Raw genomic sequence first — 19,337 nt, forward strand, 5'->3', positions numbered from 1 at the left:
TTGGCGTGTTAACTTTTGTTGCTTTCAAAAAACATGTGCCACAAGCATGTTAAGTACTGTGAGTGATTCCAGAATGTTTGTGTCATTTATATCGGCCTGATTGTTGATAGTTCAACATGCACTTTCGTGATTTACATGGGCAGTACAGACGGTGTGCTAGTTGTTTGCTCATCTGCCTCACAGCCATGAGGTCTCGGGTTCGTAATTCAGTTCTGGCCAACTTGTGTGGAATTTGCATGTTCCATCAAGGTTATTAAAAACTAATGACAAAATAAAATTTAAAAAAAATGTCATTAATAAAATAAAAAACAAGAGTTCTTTAAAAATGCTAACTAATTGAAACTATATTCTCATTTATAAATCAAAATATTATAGTACAAAAGTCCTTTGTTTTCATCTTTGACAATTAATTCCATACATAATCCTTCCTGTTTTATTTAAAATCAGGGCTGGGCAAAATACGGCCCGGAGGCCATATCTGGCTCGCAAACAGTCTCTAACCGGCCCTCACAGTGACCATAAAATCTAAGTAAAACATAAAATGTGCAGTTGTTATTTTGAAAGTTTTGCTTTTATTTTATGAGGGCTTCAGTAAGAGTCTGGACTAGAAGACTGATATGAGTTGTCACTTGGTGCACAAATTTAATGTTAGGATTTTCTAGGTGTAAAGATGGAATTTTAATGACCACTTATAATTAACTTCACTTAATTAACAATAATATAGCCAAAGTTGAGGTTGGCATGTAGACCTGGCCCTCAGCAAGTGTTCCATTTTATCATGCGGCCCCTTTGCAAAATTAATTGCGAATCTCGGTTTTAAATGGATTTATTTTGGTGTCACTAAAAAGCCAAATGGAAAGACAAAAGAAGAGTCGGAACTCTTGTTTACTTCATTACACAATACTTTGTGACATGAGTCACTGATGGTGTCGTGGTACACTCGCCTGACTTGTGTGCGGGCGGCGTGGGATCAGTTCCCGTTCTGTGACGGTGTCCCTGTGTGCCCTGCAATTGGCTGGCGACCAATTCAGGGTGTAGTGCATCTTTCGCCCATAGTCAGCTGGGCTAGGCTCCAGTACCCACGTGACCCTGTACAGGAGAAGCGGTGTGGATGATGACACATGACTTAGTGACATTTTTTGCACTACGCATATACACCATACATATAAAAACGAAATCTAATAATAAAACGAATTAAAAAAAAAACAACCCAAAAGGAAACCTTTTGGAAAAAATAATGGCTCCCAAACACACAGAATTACGAAAACAAATGTGAAAACTAAATAAAAAATTTCTCAAATGACCCTGGCTTCCTTGGGTTTTCATCGAGTACCCCTGCGTCTTCCAACGTTTCAAAAACATGCAGGTCAGATTAATTGAAGGCATGAAGTTGTCCATAGGTGTGAATTTGACTGGCTGTTTATTCGTGGTCCTAACATGGACAAACAATATAGAAAATGCATGAATTGAATCTTTGCATCGAATGTGCATTGGAAGGAATTGATGAGCATCCTGTTCCTGTCTTTGACTTAGTGGAAGAAGAAACATTCCGGAAAACAGATGCATCCACAGGATGCGCCTCAAGAAACATTACAATGGAATAAAATCAAGTAAATTTGAAGGAAGACGTCACTGCTAAATATAATACTATGGACTGTTTATGTTATCAGACAGTCAGTATGACATAAAAGTTAATCTCTCATCGTTGTTCCACCAAGTTAGTGTTTACTTTTGGAAAGTCTGTGAGAGGTCACAAGTGGTTGTGTAAAGTCCTTTTTTTCTTTTTTTTTCCACTGTTGCAGCTATGTCATTGTTTTTCTTTTTTTTTTACAAAGTGGCTGCTTTAGCTCACAGTACGAAAGTACAAAAGCCACACCTACGATGGTTCGCCACTTGTGATGACACGCATTTCCAAGCATGGACGTTTATATGATTGCACCCTAACACGGGGAGAACAACAAAAAGTCACATTTAAAATGTTTTTGTTAAAATGTTGGAATAGAAAAGGATCACAGAATGAATCGTTAAAGATTAAAATAAAGAAAGATATTTTTCAAGAAAGATTAAAAAGCAGGTAAGACATCCTCAACTTGGCATCATTCCACACTTTCATGCTATTGAGACTGATACATGGTTGACATACATTCCACACTAACAACAGCCTTCACAGTGTAATCTGGTTTCACATATGATTTTTTTTTTAATCCCTTCCGGTGAGTAAGTTGATTTTATTTGATTAAACACCTCCAGGTTCATCTGTGGCCCGATCCATCACATCACATCTCTTGACAGTAAAATGCAGTATCATAGAAACGACAGATATTTTGGAAATGCAGTCATGCGCAGAATTTGTTATGGCGTCTCCAAATGACACACATACAGTTGATGTGTCGGTGTTTCTTCTTTATGAAGAGGCTGCTAAAAGTTCAAATATGTGCAGGTTTTGAGTGATTTGTTCAAATGCACCTTTTTCCATCATATGTGAAAAGAGTTTGATTCCTTGCGTTTCTCTGCAATCTCATTTCATCAGAATGAAAATTTTATTTGTGGTTAGGGTGGTTGAAGTCATGTGGTCAAATGAAATGTATTCGGATTGGACATTGGTCTGTTCAAATACATCTTGGAGAGTCACATTTATGTTGCCATGCATGTACTTGTAAAATCCCATCAGATCAACTTACAACTTGTTTTTGCCTGACTCGGTTTTTAATCCTCAAGAGCCCAGACCGAGACAGTCACATTTTTTTCTCACTGATTTTATGTGATAAATGTTGAGCCATGGTATTTGTACTAATTGGAAGTGTTATGATTCGTCATCGCCAGTGTTTAATACAGGCTAATTTGGCTCATTAGACTACGAGTGTTGTAGTGTTTAGCAGGTCTGTCTAACTTTTTTTTATAGGTTTGCTAGGGCCTTCTTCTATTGAGTGATTTTCTGCGTGTCTGGCTTCCTCACATATTCCAAAAAGTTAAATTAAGAACTCCAAATTGCTCGTATGTGTGAACCTGAGTGTTTGTCTATACGTGCTCTGCGACTGTCTGGATGCACCCCGCATCTCGTCCAAAGTCAGCAGGGATAGGCTCCAGCTCATCCATGTCCCGAAGTGCTATAGAAACTGTATGGATGGACGCTGTGCTCTTGTCTGAATTCCACTTTCTTTGGCTCTCTATCAGAGCATAACCTCATCTCCTCCAGGAGAGCTCTTGTGCTGCTGCATGAAAAGCTTCACCCAGTAATGAATTTCACAGCTGCTGTGCTTCCTTTTCGCTTTTGTTTTCCAAAATTACATTTCCTACAGTCGCTCTAAAAAGCACCAGAAATACGTCATGCAATTACCGCCCTCTATCAGTAATGAATACTTTCCATAGAATGACGACAGTAGACCCCCTGACCAAAGATGCACGAATCTAATCATAGTGACGTTAAAAAAAACTTGCAGTGTTCACATTGTTTTAACAATCATGTGAGGCTTGATATTTCCTTTTCACAGTTGTTTATGAGGCTTCCTTGGGTATGTTGAGAGAAAAAAATGGCATTATTTTTATTGTTATTAATTTTATTATCCATCCATTTACGATAGCATTTGTCCCAATTAGGATCACAGGTGCTGAAGACTTGTTGATAGTGGGCAAGAGGCAGATTACCCCCCCCCCGCAACGGTCGCCAGCCAAATTGCAGTGGATGAGCATTCTTTTTTTATGGTTACCTTAAATTTCTGAAAAAAATATGTTCTAAAATTAATACTAATTATATGTGTTGCATTTTATTCATGATATTTTTTCCTGGGCATCCACATCAGTTTTGTGCCTTGCTCAAAGGTGCCTCAACAACAAAGTAACATGAAAGAAAGACAACCTGCGCTCCTCTAACACCTAATTTACATAAATACAGATGTACAACAACAATTATATTTACACATATGGTACAGATACATGATATGCATTGCCAAGATTTGTATACAGATGGTGCCCATTTGTAGGAATCTTTGTGGGCTGGGCCAGCGTGATATGTGGGCCTGTTTAACTGAACATAAAGCTGATATATACTCACAGGAAGCAATGACTTATTTTGTTGTATAATTGGAAACAGCTGGATATGCATGTTTATTGTACCTTTTGCCAGCTAATGGAGGAGTATTTAATTGTTCATTAAGTGGAATTAGATAATTCCTTGCCACACCTGTGATGCTGGTTAGGAATCACTGGCCTGGCATTTTTCCCCATCTACCGACAACACAATTTCTGTTGGCAGAATCTGGACTCATCGCTGAATGTGAGATTCATCCACTTGTTCAAATTTAAGTGCAGGTTTTGCTGACAGCAGCTAAACAGGTACCTGATAATCAGTACTTGCAAAAAAAAAAGAGTCGATAAAAAATAGCAGAATAAGACGTTTGGTGCATTTACAGTTTTCTTATAAATGGAAGCCCATTGAGAAAATTAAATGAAATGTTTTTTTTTTTAAAGCATCGGATATTTTGGTATTAAAATGATCGATCAAACATAAATTCCAAAACTAGAAACAAAGTTTTAAGAAAGGCATAATGAGCGAGCAGATATGCACGCAATGAGCACTATGAACTCTATCGTTGTAATGAAGTCAATTCCGCTTGTGTGCTTACAAAGCAATACGACTTTAAATCAGCTTTAACAATACCGGTAAGTGCAAGCATGTCAGTGTGTGTATTCAAGCAAACATTCCCAGAGAGATTTTCCGAAAGGTTCTATAGTTCAGTGTTTGATGTTTCATAACCGAATCTGTCACATCGTCATACCGAACGTATGTTTATCTCTGAGCCGCAAAGGTTGCAAGGGTCCAACGGTGAACGGCGCACTGTGGTATGTCGTGTAACAACTATCAATGAACAGTTTGAACATTCATATTAGTTTGTCGCGTGTGTTGGGTGGTGCTTGAAAGGAACAATGAGGGGTTGTCTTCAAATCTCCACTTCAGCAGATAACTTGCATCACTTCCTTAACTTAAGTTACATCACAGTCTATCACAAGGCATGGCTATTTTAGGTCTGAGTTTGGAGCAAACCACTCACACAATATCACAACATTTGGTTTCTCCGTCTCTGCCCTTCTATGGATTAAACAAAACATGCAGACAAGGTCCTTAATTCCCTGGATTCCAACTTCCAAGATGTTTAATCAGAGAAGATGCATTATCCTAGGTCGGTCATGGTATTCTGGCAATGACCATTGTTGTCATTGTTTATGTTGTATGAAAAGAAAACAAAGATTCAAAGTTGACAGAGCACTTCTACGCAGTGAGCTATTCCTGTGTGTTGTTTATATGAACACATGTACACATACCTCAATACACACAGTATTTATTCATAGGGTAAGAAAAGTCTAAACAATAATTCTTCTTATTTAGTCCATTGTTAACAGTTTAAGAGCTTTGCATTTTACTTATAATGCACACTATTGCAACACATGCAGATTTTTTTTTGCAGGCTCTTGAACGGTTGACATGTTTTATTTAAACAAAAGGTTATCACCTGGCTTTGTAGTGTCTCGCTTACAGTACGTTACATTTTGTATAAAATTGCGAATTTGTGGGTACCTAAACTTCAAAAAGTGCTGCATTGCCTCACAGTTTGTGGGTTTGATCGTCCACTCTCGTTAGTTGCTTTTGTACAAAGGCATGCATTTGTGTACGCTAAAGCTACCATGGTAACGGACAATTGTCTCAATGTGATTAAAATTCACTTTCTGGGGGGTACATTGTTTGGATTTTGCTGTCCAAGTAGCATGAATACAGTAAGTGTAGCTCCTTCACGCTAAAGAAAAATAGCTTTTTGGACATACGCGCAGGAGGAAGGAAACTAAGGGATGTCATTCCAATTAAATCTATACATTTTGGGGGGATTTCAGCTCTTTAGAAGACTGGAAATAAATGCTGAAAGTAAATGTATGACTATTGATCTTCACCAATGCAAACTAATATAGTATATAAATATTCATGAATGAGTCTCAAAACATGTAAAGAGTAGACCATGATGCAGACGTGAAATTAAAGAAGATACCGACCACTATATGAATACATAATTTTGCAGGTGTGTGAGTGAGAAAAGAGTTGGAATAAATAAACTTTCCTATTCAGGTGGACTGTAAGCATTCATTAACCGGTTTCTGGTGTTTGATCCATTTAATCTTTCGGCATTCCAAATAACAATCTTTCATGTTTATTCTCTTGGAGGGCACGACTACAAATGTTCTTTCATTCTATTTACTTATGCAAAACTATATTTTAAATAACCACAACCATTATAAAACACGTTGGAGCATGGCTGGCCTCATCTGGTGAAAGAGTGTGCATGTTATTAATACACATATTATTATACAAATATAAATCATTTAGTTACGGCTTCAACTAACTATTATTTTAATATTTAATTGATGTGTTAATTGTTTTGTACGGAGCCCCCCAGGGGACATCGGGAAAAAAATTATGATTGCGTTATAATGTACGGAGCCCCCCAGGGGACATCGGGGAAAAAATTATGATTGCGTTATAATGCAATAAGATTGCGTTATAATGCAATACTTTGCAATATATTGCAATAGTAATGCAAAAAAACGCAATACTATTGCGTTATATTGCAATACTAATTGCGTTATAACGCAATACTATTACAATATAACGCAATAGCTTTGCGTTATATTGCAATAATTATTTTTCATTGCAATATAACGCAATAAAAAAAGGAAAACTTATTGCATTTTAACGCAATAGTATTGCGTTTTTTTGCATTAACTATTGCAATATATTGCAAAGTTTTGCATTATAACGCAATCTTAAATATTTCCCCAATGTCCCCTGGGGGGCTCCGTACTGGTGTGGTCGGTAATGTATGGCACAAATTTTCTTAAACTGTTGCACACCTATGTATTTTTATTTATTTATTCATGTCTGTCTTTCTTCCCCGTTTTAAGCCCCAGATCTCCATCCATCCATCGATTTGTAGGAAGGAAAAAAAGATAGAAAGATGAAAGGAAAGAAAAGCGAGAGAGATAGAGAGGGAGACAGCGAGAGACGTAAAAACGGACTGCCAGAGAGGGAGAGAGAGAGAGAAAGAGAGAGAGAGAGAGAGAGAGAGAGAGAGAGAGGGCGGTGCGGTGCTTGGTTGACCCCCTGTACTTCTTCTCGGTGTTAGCTCTCAATAATCGTCGCGTACATGCCTAAAGCGTGACAATAAACTGGTTTAACTGGGTGACAGACAAAAAAAGAAAACAACGATGTGTCAGAACACTTTCGGCTGGTCCTTGTTGCGTTAGAGGCGCGACTGGAGAAGCAGCGACCGGAAACCAGGCAAAATGGCCCGTTTCGAGTTCAAACGACGAGAACCGTAACGATGACTTGACGTTAAATAGCTCGGTAAGTCTTCACCGAATAACGCCAGACGTACTTGTTTTGTTAACGTGTGTTTGCGTGTCTTGTGACATCATGGGGCGTAACATATGGCTGAGAACATTTTTGCCAAGAGTGCTACGTTTTTACCTTTTTACAGTTGGGTTAAACTTCTGAACACGAGCCTTGTCAGTTCTATTAGCTCGTCGCTTAGTTTTCTCCCTTTTGACGTCTGTTGTTATGGGTTTCAGTGCTGTTTTTGTGGCAGTTGCTAAAGTGTGTTTTTTTCTGTAAACTCGTGGTAAACCCGAGAATGGAGACTAGTGTTTTTGGCCAGAGGGAGGAGCCGCACCCATAACTGTCCTGTACTGGAATTTCACCTCCCCTCATTCATTTGTCTTTAGCCCCCACTTGCAAGAAAATAGGATTAAGAAACTTGCTATACTGGTCCATAAAGTTACTCTTTCTAGTTTGAAAATATTGTGTTGAGTGTTGGAATAAATGCCATTTTACTGTATTTTGGAAAACAATAAGGGCCATGTGTACTACTTTAAATTTACTGTATCATCTGGAACCAGTGTGGTTACACACAGTGCATTTGTAAAGCGATATCTGATGTAAAGACTGTCCACTAGCACTGAGTGATATTGACAAATGAGCTCTTAAAGGGGAAGTCAACACACAAAAATGTTACTTTTACGAGTCTAAACATGGTATTCTGGTTTATATTTTGTATGTGGAATATGAGTTAAGCAGTAAAATCCACCCGTCTTTACCCATCTGAGGGTAAAAACCATTTTGTCACTTCTGTCAACTGAAAATGACATCACTGTTGCTCAGGTAATGACCAATCATGGCTCACTTGTTTTCTAAAGCTGAGCAATGATTGGTCGGTATCTGAGCTTTGCGCAACTGTGACAAAATTAAATGGCTAAAATTGGGTGGATTTTAGGACTTAACTCATATTCCACAAATATTGACCAGAATACAGTGTTTCGACTAGTCGGCCTGGATAGAACATATTCTTGTGAAGCCTTTTTTTTTTTTGTTGACTTCCCCTTTAATCATGCATCCTTCAATCATTGGTGACTCATGACTAAAAGGCCTCTGTAGAAGGATAAACTTACATTTATACTTTTTTGGTGGGGTGTGTTATTTTTACTGGTAGTGTTGTTTTGTTCCATATGAATTTAGATCTGAGGCATCTCATTGATTGCATTTTCTTTGTCCTCACCATCTCCTTAGCCAGAAGTATGGCACGTCGCTCTCAATGTTCCTCTGCGGGGGATAACCCCTTACACCCCAACTACCTTCCTCCTCACTATCGGGAAGAATATCGCCTGGCAATTGATGCACTGATTGAGGATGAGCTGGAAGGATATTATGATTTTCTCCAAAAAGCAGATGTGGTGGATTTCCTGTCCACAGCTGAGATCCAGTACATTCAGAGCTCAGCCCACCTTCCTCCACAGACCACCTACCAAGAGCAAACTTTTCTCGAGAGTGGAGACGACAGCTCCTCAGATACATATTGGCCAATCCACTCGGATTTGGATGCCCCCGGCCTTGATCTTGGCTGGCCTCAGCTGCATCTTTTTGGTGGACCCACAGAGGTCACCACTCTGGTTAACCCTCCTGAGCCTGACATGCCGAGTATCAAGGAGCAGGCCCGGCGACTTATCAAGAATGCTCAGCAGGTCATTCTTTGTTTTTTGTGGCAGCACACTACATAACCCTCACAGTGTTGTCACACTTGTCATGTGTGTTTTTTGTCTCCTCAGGTGATTGCCATAGTGATGGACATGTTTACTGATGTTGACATATTTGCAGATATTTTAAATGCTGCCATGAGAAACGTTGCCGTCTATATTCTTTTAGACGAGCAGAACGTACATCATTTCATGAACATGGTGTCCAACTGCAGAGTAAATCTACAGAGTATCCAAGTGAGTCCTTTAACGAATACACAATATACAGCATAACTAAGACATTCTTGAGCCACTCTGTTGTACTTTCTAATTTACATATTTTGTCATCACAGCTTCCCGGACGCTTGGGTCAAAAATGTTATCATTTATTATCTTTTGTGCTATTCTTGGGGCCCAGACCGTCAATAACAAATAATCATTGAATTTGACAAGTATACAGTAAAAAAAAAGGAGAGAAAAATGCAGATTTAATACATTGACGTCTCCTTCAACGATGTAGCATTATGACAGCCTGTGAGAAAGCAAGGAGCATAATTAGGGTAATCAAAGTCCTATAACAATAGCAAAGCAGGAAGAAGTTGGCTAAATACCTCATTGAATCATAGTCTTAATGTGTGGTGCGTAAGCGAGTGCATGTTCATGTCTTCAGACATAAATATCTACGATTATACCTTTCCAAATAGATAAGAGACCCCTTTATTGATTCGCGAAGAGAAAATTCAAGTGATAAATTGCTACAAACGTAGAAATGACCAAAACAATGATGACATCAGTGTTTTTTATATATAGGGATGTCACTTTCGTGTATTTTTAGAATCGATTATTCTATTAATCTTCTGAGTGAGTAATCGAATAATTGCAGCTTAGTGTTTATTAACCAAATATTGTTGTTTATTTAGTATAGCATAGTAATTGGAAAAATAACCTAAACTACAATTAAGATGTACTCACCAACCTTTTTGAATTAGATTAAGTTACTGGTTCGGTCATTGTTTTTCTAAAGTAAAACCAGATTTATGCAAATGTATTAGTTTAATTACACACAAAAGTGTTTTGATGAAAGACTACAAAAATCAGGGAATCATTTGTGGGGAGAGGCTGAAATCTGTGGATTTGGACAATTTTAATTTAAACAACGATAATTAAAATAGTTGTCGAGTCAATGTGATAATTGATCAGTTGGCGATTAATCCATCAATTTTGACAGCAGTACTTATTTACAATTACAATTACCTGTTTGGTGGTGAATAAAAGTGAGTCAAACATACAGCACAGAAAACGTCTAAACACCTCCATTCAAATGACAGGTTTTTGTCATGTAATAAATGAAGACATTTCAAATCACTTTCCACCAATAATGTTACTTCACAATGAATTGAAAAAAAAGAATAAAAAGCTTTTGGAGCAGGGAATTAAAAATAGGCAACTAAGAGAACATGGTTGCACAACTGTGCGGAACCTCTCAAAACTGCAACTGGGTCCATGTTCAGAATTACAGAAATTCATTTAAATGGAAGTCAGAACACATCTGCCACCCCTGATGAACCTCAAATAAAGCTTAGATGTTCAAGTCGGCTTTTTTCTTTCGACTTTTTAGTCACATCCTACAAGCCAAGGGCCACTGAGGGCTTCCACAGCATAAGGGGCATCACATTGTTGAAAGTTATGCCAGGAGTAGGGTGCAAAATAATTACCAAGGCATTAAATATACCATGGAACACAGTCAAGACCACCATCATTAAATGGAGAAAATATGGCACAATAGTGATATTACAAAGAACTGAATGTCCCTCCAAAATGAAAGAAAGGGTGAGCACCCTAGGAACTGCAGAAATTTCTGGCTAGTACTTCCTGTTTAGTACGTGTGATAAGTCTCCCGTCTTCATCATAAGTCTGGGCTATGGGGTAAGGTATAAAGACAGGGTACTGTGAACGAGATCATACAAGGAAAAAATATCCAAGCCCGATGCAGATCTCTAAAACTCATGTTGGTAAATGTGATATTGGCCGATGAAACCCAGGTTGAAATTTTCAGCCAAAATTCCGAAAGGTGTGATTGGTGGAAACACAGCATTACTCATCACAGCAATAACATACCACACACAATAGCTAATACCTTCAGTAATGCACGGCATTGGCAGCAGCATGCTTTGGGGTAGTTCTTTGGCATTACGAAAAGTTCAAAATACCAGTCAATGTTAGCACGAAGTTTCTGCAAGATAGGTGAAAATTGAGAGGAACTTTATCCTTTAATGTGATGATAAAGATAAAGATAAAGATGTCCTTTATTTATGGGGAAATTTGAGATGCCACAAAGCATATAGCCACACACAGGTTCAACAGCAAATTTTAATGAGTGGTGGATTTATATGTCCCTTGTGTCTTGACTTTTTTCTAGCGCATCAGGTTTTGGAGATATTTTCTAAAACACTTATCCTCACGAGGGACATGGGTGTGCTGGAGCCTATCCCAGCTGTCTTGGAACAATCATCCTCACTCAAAATTGTTTGTTTTTGACTTATAAAAGCTTCTACTACAGACTGGACCTAAACAATAACTGTTAAGACGTCAGAGTTTTGGGAATAAAATATTCAGTTTTTATATCACAGTTTCAAAAGGTTGTATCTTGAAAATGATTAGCGATAAAGGCATACAGTAAATGTTACTTGGTGCAATTTTGCTACTTTGACGCTTAAAGGGTTCATTCATTAGTCTTACTAAATATATTGCAATATACTTATATTATTATTTTTGTTATGAAAACCTGATGTGCTAGATAAAAAAACAAAACAATGACAGATTTGGAATTAGTGCAAACAAAAGAAAAATCATCTCTTCCTCTAGAAAAGTTTACTTTCATTGCTGATTTAAAAAAAAAAAGTAATATATTGTTGACCAGTGAAACCAACACAAGAAATGCTTCACCAAATGATGTTAATGTTTTAAAATGGCCCATCCAAACCTAAATCTGACCAAACACCTCGGTCGGATCTGATGAGGATTGGGCATAGGAGAGTTGTTTTTTTTGTGTGTGTGTGTGTAGGGGTGTGTGTGTGTGTGTGTGTTTGTTTTTTAAAGAAGACTATAAACCAATGTGTCAATATCAAGATGAGCCACACTGACTCCTATACCAGACATTGAGTGCTCTAATTAAAGCCAAAGGTAAAGCAACTAAGTGTCCTTGACTCTGAGTGAGAATATCCCAGCACAATTAAAACAAAATCGTGACATCCATATGAAGTGTCAATGATCAATATGTGTTGCAATCTACATTTCTTGTTGCAGCTCCTTGTAACTTGTAAAGAAGTGATTGTTTGTTAGTGCAGTGCTTTAATTTTAACATTAACACACTACAATATTTCTCTTGCAGTTGCTACGTGTAAGAACTGTATCTGGCATCACGTATCACTGCCGCTCAGGAAAATCCTTCAAAGGTCAGATGATGGATCGCTTCTTGCTGACTGATTGCAGGGCTGTACTGAGTGGGAACTACAGGTAACATTACTACTTGCTACAGACAATTAGGAAAATAGAAACGAAATTGCACATTTGCAACATTTTTAATCAATTTTCTTTGCTTTTGTACAGCTTTATGTGGTCTTTTGAGAAACTACATCGTTGTATGGCACACCTTTTCCTTGGACAGCTTGTATCGACTTTTGATGAAGAGTTTCGGATCCTCTTTGCTCAGTCACAACCATTATTGACTGATGTGCCTGCTGCGATGGAAGACATTGGCCTTTTACAAAAGAGGCAATACCCAAGTAAAATAACCTCACTCGCGTACAGAGAGCCCAGAAAGTTCGCACCAATGGACATGTCCCATACAGATGATTGGGCTAAACCATCATATGATGAACAGATGGACACTGACTGGAAAATGTTGCACCTGAAAAGGAATGAGTCTTTCCATGGTCCTGTTGATATGTATGGTCGATTTCCATCACAGCAATCAGGAATGGAGCAGCAAGCTCAGTCCAAGTTTCCCGTGATGGAAAACCCTGCTTTGAAACGTCACATTTATTCTGAAGGTATTCATGGCAGGTACAATTACCCATTCCAAACTCAACCAGCCGCAGACTTAGAGGCCCGGGGAAGACTTTTTCACAGGGGCCAGCAGAAACATGTGGGACCAGGTCCTGAAGTCGATTATAGGGGCCCTGAGAAATTCTGGGGCCAAAACTATCATTCTGCAGATCAGTATTCTGAGTCAGGCTTGCCACAAGAGACAGAGCCGTTTGATAACTTTGACCCTGTGCTGAACTATTTGTCTTCCACCAGGAATGTGGAATTTGAGCAGGTATCTCATCCCACAGTGGATGACAAGCAGCTTATTCAAGAACCTAACACTGACCGCAAAGACCCCATGGTAAAGCGGGGCTTAAGAAACTGGAGAATTCACTCTTACCTCAGTGCATATGATAATCCAGGAGATGAAGGCCTGCCACCTCAGGCAACAGATGCTTTTGAGGATCCATCCAACCCTGTACAGCTAGATTCATCAATTCCTAAAATTCCAAATGTTCGAGAGTTTAAGATTCCTGCCATTCCGAGAGTAAGTCAGTTGCCATCTTATGCCAAAGCTTTAGCATTGGAACCAGAGAAGTCAAATAAATTTCCAGAAGAAAGTACTGCTGTTCCAGCTAATTCCAAACGAACACCAACACCCTCAGAATCATCATCAACAACTGAAGGGGAGAAACCAGAAGAGGCAGAACAAAAAGAACCTCATACTGCTGTTCGAAAGGATGAGTCATTTAGAAGAAAATACAATGCAGCAATGCCAAGAAGCTCGAGGTTACGATCATCTCTGATATTTAACTCTTTAGAGCAGAATTTAACAGGGCAACAAGATGATGAAAGTGACAAAAATGAGAGCGAGCAGACAAAACTACCATTTGCTTCACAGGTTTTTGGACAAAGAAGGTTAGCGGCAAGAGAATCATTCGAATGGACTCGTTACTTAAAGTCTTTTGATAGCTCTGTGCCTGAAGCTTCCAAACAAGAAGGAAACAATAAAGCCGAGGATAAAGATTCATCAAAGGAAGATTCAAAGGGTTCTTCCGAAAATCTCGAGGTGCAAAAACCATTGAAACGTCCAGATATTGAACAGGCAAAAGCTTCTCCTTCGCCATCTAGATTGAAACGGTCTGAATCTGAACTGGCAAAAACTGATCAAGCACCCAAGTCTTTGGTCAATAATTTGTCATCTGTTGATATGACGGATCCTGATAAGAGACTCATGTTTTTCAAAGAGCTAGCAGCAAAACGCAAAGCTGCTAAGGCTGCAGAAGATGAAAAGATAAAAGCTAAGACAGTAATGAAAACAACAACTGATCTTGACAGTGTCACTGTCAAAAATCAGAACGCCGTACCAATTGATGGAAGGAAAGGTGATTCGACTTCCCAAATGTCAATCTCATTATCATCAAGTGTGACTACAAAGGAGTTCAGTAAAACAGAATCCACAGAGTCAACTGTTGATGTCAGTGATGAGGCAAACAAGCAAGAGGGTCAGGTCAGTAATCTAACCGTTATCTCCCAAAGCTCAAAAAGTGAACAACCTGGAGTCTCAACTGATTTAACAAAGTTAGAATTGGGGAACAGCCAAACGGCAGCATCTTTGTCTGTGTCTACAGAGGCTCCTCAGTGTGAATCAGAAGATCCAGAGCTTCACAAAGGTGCCTTGAGTGAGTGTAGCTCTGGTCAACAACCCATTATAACAAAAGGAACACATGCTAATCTTCCATCGCTTGAGCGTAGTACCGATAAAAGTACATCATCAGTTCTTAAGTCTACCTCTAATGAGTCCACATTATTTACTCAAAATGTGGGGGATTCCGCATCATCTTTTGCATCTACCATGGTTACTTCTAACATCCAGCCTCAAGACTCATCGCAGGCCAAGACCAATGCGGCATCTCATCCTCTGACATCACAATCTAGCCAAGTAGCACAACCTGAGGCAAAAAGCTCTAACTCTGAACACCCGCTTTCCATTTGTACTCATCAAACAACATCCAGTCCCTATGACTCTAACATAAACTCACCTAGAATACAGTCCCTAACTTGTGCCAAAGTACCCCTGGAGGAATCTGCCCTTGCCTCCCCACCTTACTCCACCCAGTCTACTGAGGAAAAATCGTGCTCTCCTTTTGAACAACCTGCTGATTTACATGAATATTGTGCATCTGGTCCAATAGTAGATGAGTCTGGCATGTCACCTATTGTCATTCCTTCATCCCTCAGACAAGACAAAGGTGACATCCCGACTCACAGCTCTATCTCTTCACCACTTGAGTCCAATAGATTTGGTTTTCAAAGTCATTCTAAAGCTGACCCAAAAGAATCCCATGTTCCACCCACTCTAGAAGACTCATCACAAGAGCCATTAAGGCAAGAAAATTGCCCTTCTGAACCTAATCCAGAAGGATCTTCGACTCCGGCTGTTACTGATTTATGTTCATCTGGGTTAGCGCAATCTGTTTTGCCTTCCCATACTGAAGAAACAGAAGATATAATGCCTGCATTACATGGGTCCTCTGACACCAATTTATTAACCAATGGGAATGCATTTGACATCAACACAATTACGACGCACCATACCACAATTACCACGTCTATTTTGGCCAAGCCGGCTCTGTCTAACATCGAGCGCAGTACTGATCATTCTGAAGCCCAGACAACAGAATTTGCTGCACCTCTTGCTAGTCACAGTATGGGCTATCAAAATGATGCCAGCACAGATTCTAAATTGCCTACGCCTTGTGAAAAAACGGAGAACAGAGAAACTACAACAACAGTTAACCAGAATACTGTGCAGCATTCCGTCTGCAGTGAAATAATAAATGAAGCAGCAGGGCAAAACAAATGTTCTGGAGTGGCAGCAGAGGAAGGGGTGCCATCAACACAGCAGTCAAAGCAGCCAAAGTCAAGCCAGTCTCGCTATCACTCATCAACCGCCGGTGTGATCTCGAGCAGCAACCTCCGCGATGATACAAAGCTGCTGCTAGAACAAATTTCGGCCAATAGCCAAAGCAGGAATGAGTCCACAAAGGAGTCCCCTGTCACTGATGATGAGAAAGAAGATGAAGCTGATAAAAATGCCAAGAGGGAAAAAGAAAGAGAGATTGAGTCACTAAGCAGCAACATTCCAAAGTCGCCTCAGGACCGTGAAAAGCTGCTGCAAAAACTCCAAAACATGAGGAAGGAGAGGAAAGTTTACAGTCGCTTTGATGTACGTTGAATTATTTTTACAATATTTTTCACAAATTAAGATTTGTGTTCACCTCTATAAAAATACCTATTTTTTTCCTATTGTTTTCAGATGACTCCTTAAGTGCGATCCAGAGAGCAGAAAGAAAAGATTAGAGACTGAAGTACAGAAGAAACCTGACATGCTGACTAAGACATTTACATGATCAGTAAAGACCTATAGGGTAGGATTTCTATTTGTCAATCACTATCAGATTAGTCAGCATGGCGTGCGTTTACTGACGGTTGACGGTGCACATGTATGTGGTAAAACGTTTTAATGACGCGGATGGGTAAAGTGCAATTTCTTCCAGCTGATTATTTGAGATGCCCTGTATAGTAATTGGATTTTTACTGCAGTGGTATCCTCAATATATAGAATACAGACCGTTGCTGTTTGCCCTGATTGAAAATGCTACACTTTTGATAGCGTGTTCAGAATAGTGATCATAGGATATATCATGAGATTTTATAACAAGGGGTCTTCAAAATATATTATGATGAAGTCATGCCATATAGTTTCTTACCAATTGGCTGGATGAACTCTTGCTTTCCAAATAGAATTCAAATCTATCCTTGTGAGCTATTTATTCTTGCAGAAACAGAACTTGTTGTAAAGTATCTTCTGCCCTCTAGTGGGTAAACCTCCACATCTACATTATTGTTCTCATAATTTAGGGCAAACCAAAATGTTACCACATTGGTGACTTGTTGGAAGTCTGATGAAATTCCACATAAATGCCTCACTTATTTCAGCAGCAGTCATTGTGTTGGGTGAACGCATGTTTCTTTTAAACAAGCCAACTCATGTCTGTCTTGTTTTTCTCCTTGAACACACAAGTAGTTGCCTGGATAAGTAAGAAAAAAAATTCTGAGACTTAGAAACTTGCCTGTTTTCTGAGGGCGAGTTTCGACGAGATAACACTACTAGCTATTTCGCTTTATAGAATGTGTATTTAATCACGTTGAAAACATGAGAACTCATGAATGTGGTGGAAATATCCACCCATTATCCGAGCTCTTTCTCCTCACGAGGGTCGCAGCCGTGCTGGATCCTACCCCAGCTGTCTTTGGGTAGCAGGCCGGGTACACCGGGAGTTGCTTGCCAGCCAATCGCAGGGCACACATAGACGAACAACCATTTGAACTCAAAGTCACGCCTAGGCGCAATTTAGAGTGTTCCGTCAACCTACCATGCATGTCTTTGGAATGTTGGAGGAAACCAGAGTACCCGCAGAAATCCCACACAGACACGGGGAGAACATGCAAGCTTCACACAGGAAGGCCAGAGCCCAGAATCGAACCCACGACCTCTGCATGGCCACCGGCCATGATAGAAACAACCCCATTTTAAACCTGATGTAGCTTAGTAAACAAAAGGGTTGCAATGAGCTTCTCTTTGTGTTGTTGTTGTTTTTAATTGACTTTCATCGAATAATGAAGGTATTCATTAATGGATAAGCTCCACTTTTTGAGAAACTAATATAAACAAGTTACATAAAAAAATATGGAATCTGTTCAGTCCCATATTATTAAAATGGCAACCTTTTTTGCGTGTGTGTTGTGATCTTTGACCAGCTTTGTTACACTATTGGTGTATTTTTACAGATTTTGAGTCATCCATATTCCTGTCGTAGAAATAAAAGAAATCTCTAAAGGACCTCAAAGCCATACCATGTACGTACAATGATGAATTTTATGTTGGGTTTAAATGACAAATTGTTGTTATATATTTTGTAATTAGGAAAAACTGAGCTTTTGTGGCTTCGTATTCTTCTGAAATTGTGCCTTACCTAAAAAAAAACTGTAAAATGAAACACATTAACAAAATAGAATTATTTGTTAGATACTATTAATGGATGTTTGATCTTCTAGACAAAATGTTGAAAATAAAATGCTTTCAAAGTGTCAATTTTGGATCTTTGCCCTCAGTTTTGATTAAGTTGATAATAATAAGCCCTGCTAATAGTCAAAACATTTCAGTGTTTTTTTTTTTTTTTTGTTTTGCTTTTGTTTTTCTTTCCATGTTCATGTAGTGGTGTACCTGTATTCAGTGTTTTGAAGCAGTCTTGTGCTTTTAGAAAGTTCTACCCCTTCGACAATCGCAGGGAGTTGTCTGATAAATTAGTCTAAAAATATGACTTTAATTTAAAATTGCTTATTCCTGGTCAAAAAAGGAAAACACCAAAAGTTCAGCATTTGAATATTTCCTAACACTTAACGTCATTTTCTTTCTTTTGGTTTTTTTTTGTGTTTTTTTTTTTTAATGACATTTGCACCCAGAAAAATATGAATCGTGGCATTGTTTATTTTCAAGTATTTTCATCTTAAATTTGATTTCAATCATACATTTTTTTTATTTGTATTTACTTAGATTACTTGAAAGCATAAATTTATGAATTTCATCACTAATGAATTCAGTTAAAACATGTGAACATAATTTAAATATGGCAGGCTGGCGATTAACCAAGATTCATTTTGTTCAAATTTCAAATTGTTTTCCATTAGGTTTACAAAAATGCTGTATATCAGTGTTCCTGTGCGCCACATTTCCAGTAGGCAGCAGTAATGCAACCAGTTTGTCAACAGCATTTGAAATGGACAAGAAGAACTTTCCCAGCATGCCTGTTTTTTTGTAAATAGTTGACTTCGAACAGCTAAGTTTGCAAATTAAAGTACAGGTTTTCATGTTAATATTATTATCTGTTGGTGTTCTCATTTTGTGTAACACTATTTGGGTATGTTTTACTTACATTGTGCATAATTTTGTTACATTTTTAGTTAGTTTGTTGTTCCGTGTTAATGGCTATTCATGAACATTCCTAACATAAACAAGTGGGGATGCTATCAGCTATTGTCGCCTTATGTAATGAGCTCTTATCTGTCAGTATTCTAAGGCAACCCAGACAACTATCTATATAAGTGGTCTTTACTGTATTGTCAGTGATACTGCGTCCAGATCAAAAGCAAAACATATATATATATATATATATATATAGAGAGAGAGAGAGAGA

The 19,337-nt window shown here is 38.6% G+C and overlaps 1 protein-coding gene across 2 annotated transcripts; it reads left to right on the forward strand.

Moving 5' to 3' along the window:
* Positions 1–7,125: 7,125 nt before the first annotated feature.
* On the forward strand, positions 7,126–18,240 carry sack1ha (scaffolding CK1 anchoring protein Ha). Of its 2 annotated transcripts, XR_015845102.1 has the most exons (7): positions 7,126–7,387; positions 8,606–9,057; positions 9,142–9,306; positions 12,440–12,564; positions 12,658–16,306; positions 16,397–16,508; positions 17,932–18,240. XR_015845102.1 is itself a non-coding variant. In XM_088305163.1 (6 exons), exons 2-6 carry the CDS (start codon positions 8,614–8,616, stop codon positions 16,406–16,408), a joined length of 4,395 nt encoding a protein of 1,464 aa, XP_088161289.1. In that variant the 5' UTR covers positions 7,126–7,387; positions 8,606–8,613; the 3' UTR covers positions 16,409–17,192. The 2 variants fall into 2 exon arrangements, 1 of the variants encoding a protein (XP_088161289.1); XM_088305163.1 differs by lacking the exon at positions 17,932–18,240 and having other exon boundaries at positions 16,397–17,192.
* The last annotated feature ends 1,097 nt before the right edge of the window (positions 18,241–19,337 follow it).

The sequence above is a fragment of the Idiotropiscis lumnitzeri genome, chromosome 9 (assembly GCF_059441095.1).
Source record: "Idiotropiscis lumnitzeri isolate Australia: NSW breed Sydney's pygmy pipehorse chromosome 9, RoL_Ilum_1.0, whole genome shotgun sequence".
NCBI lineage: Eukaryota > Metazoa > Chordata > Actinopteri > Syngnathiformes > Syngnathidae > Idiotropiscis > Idiotropiscis lumnitzeri.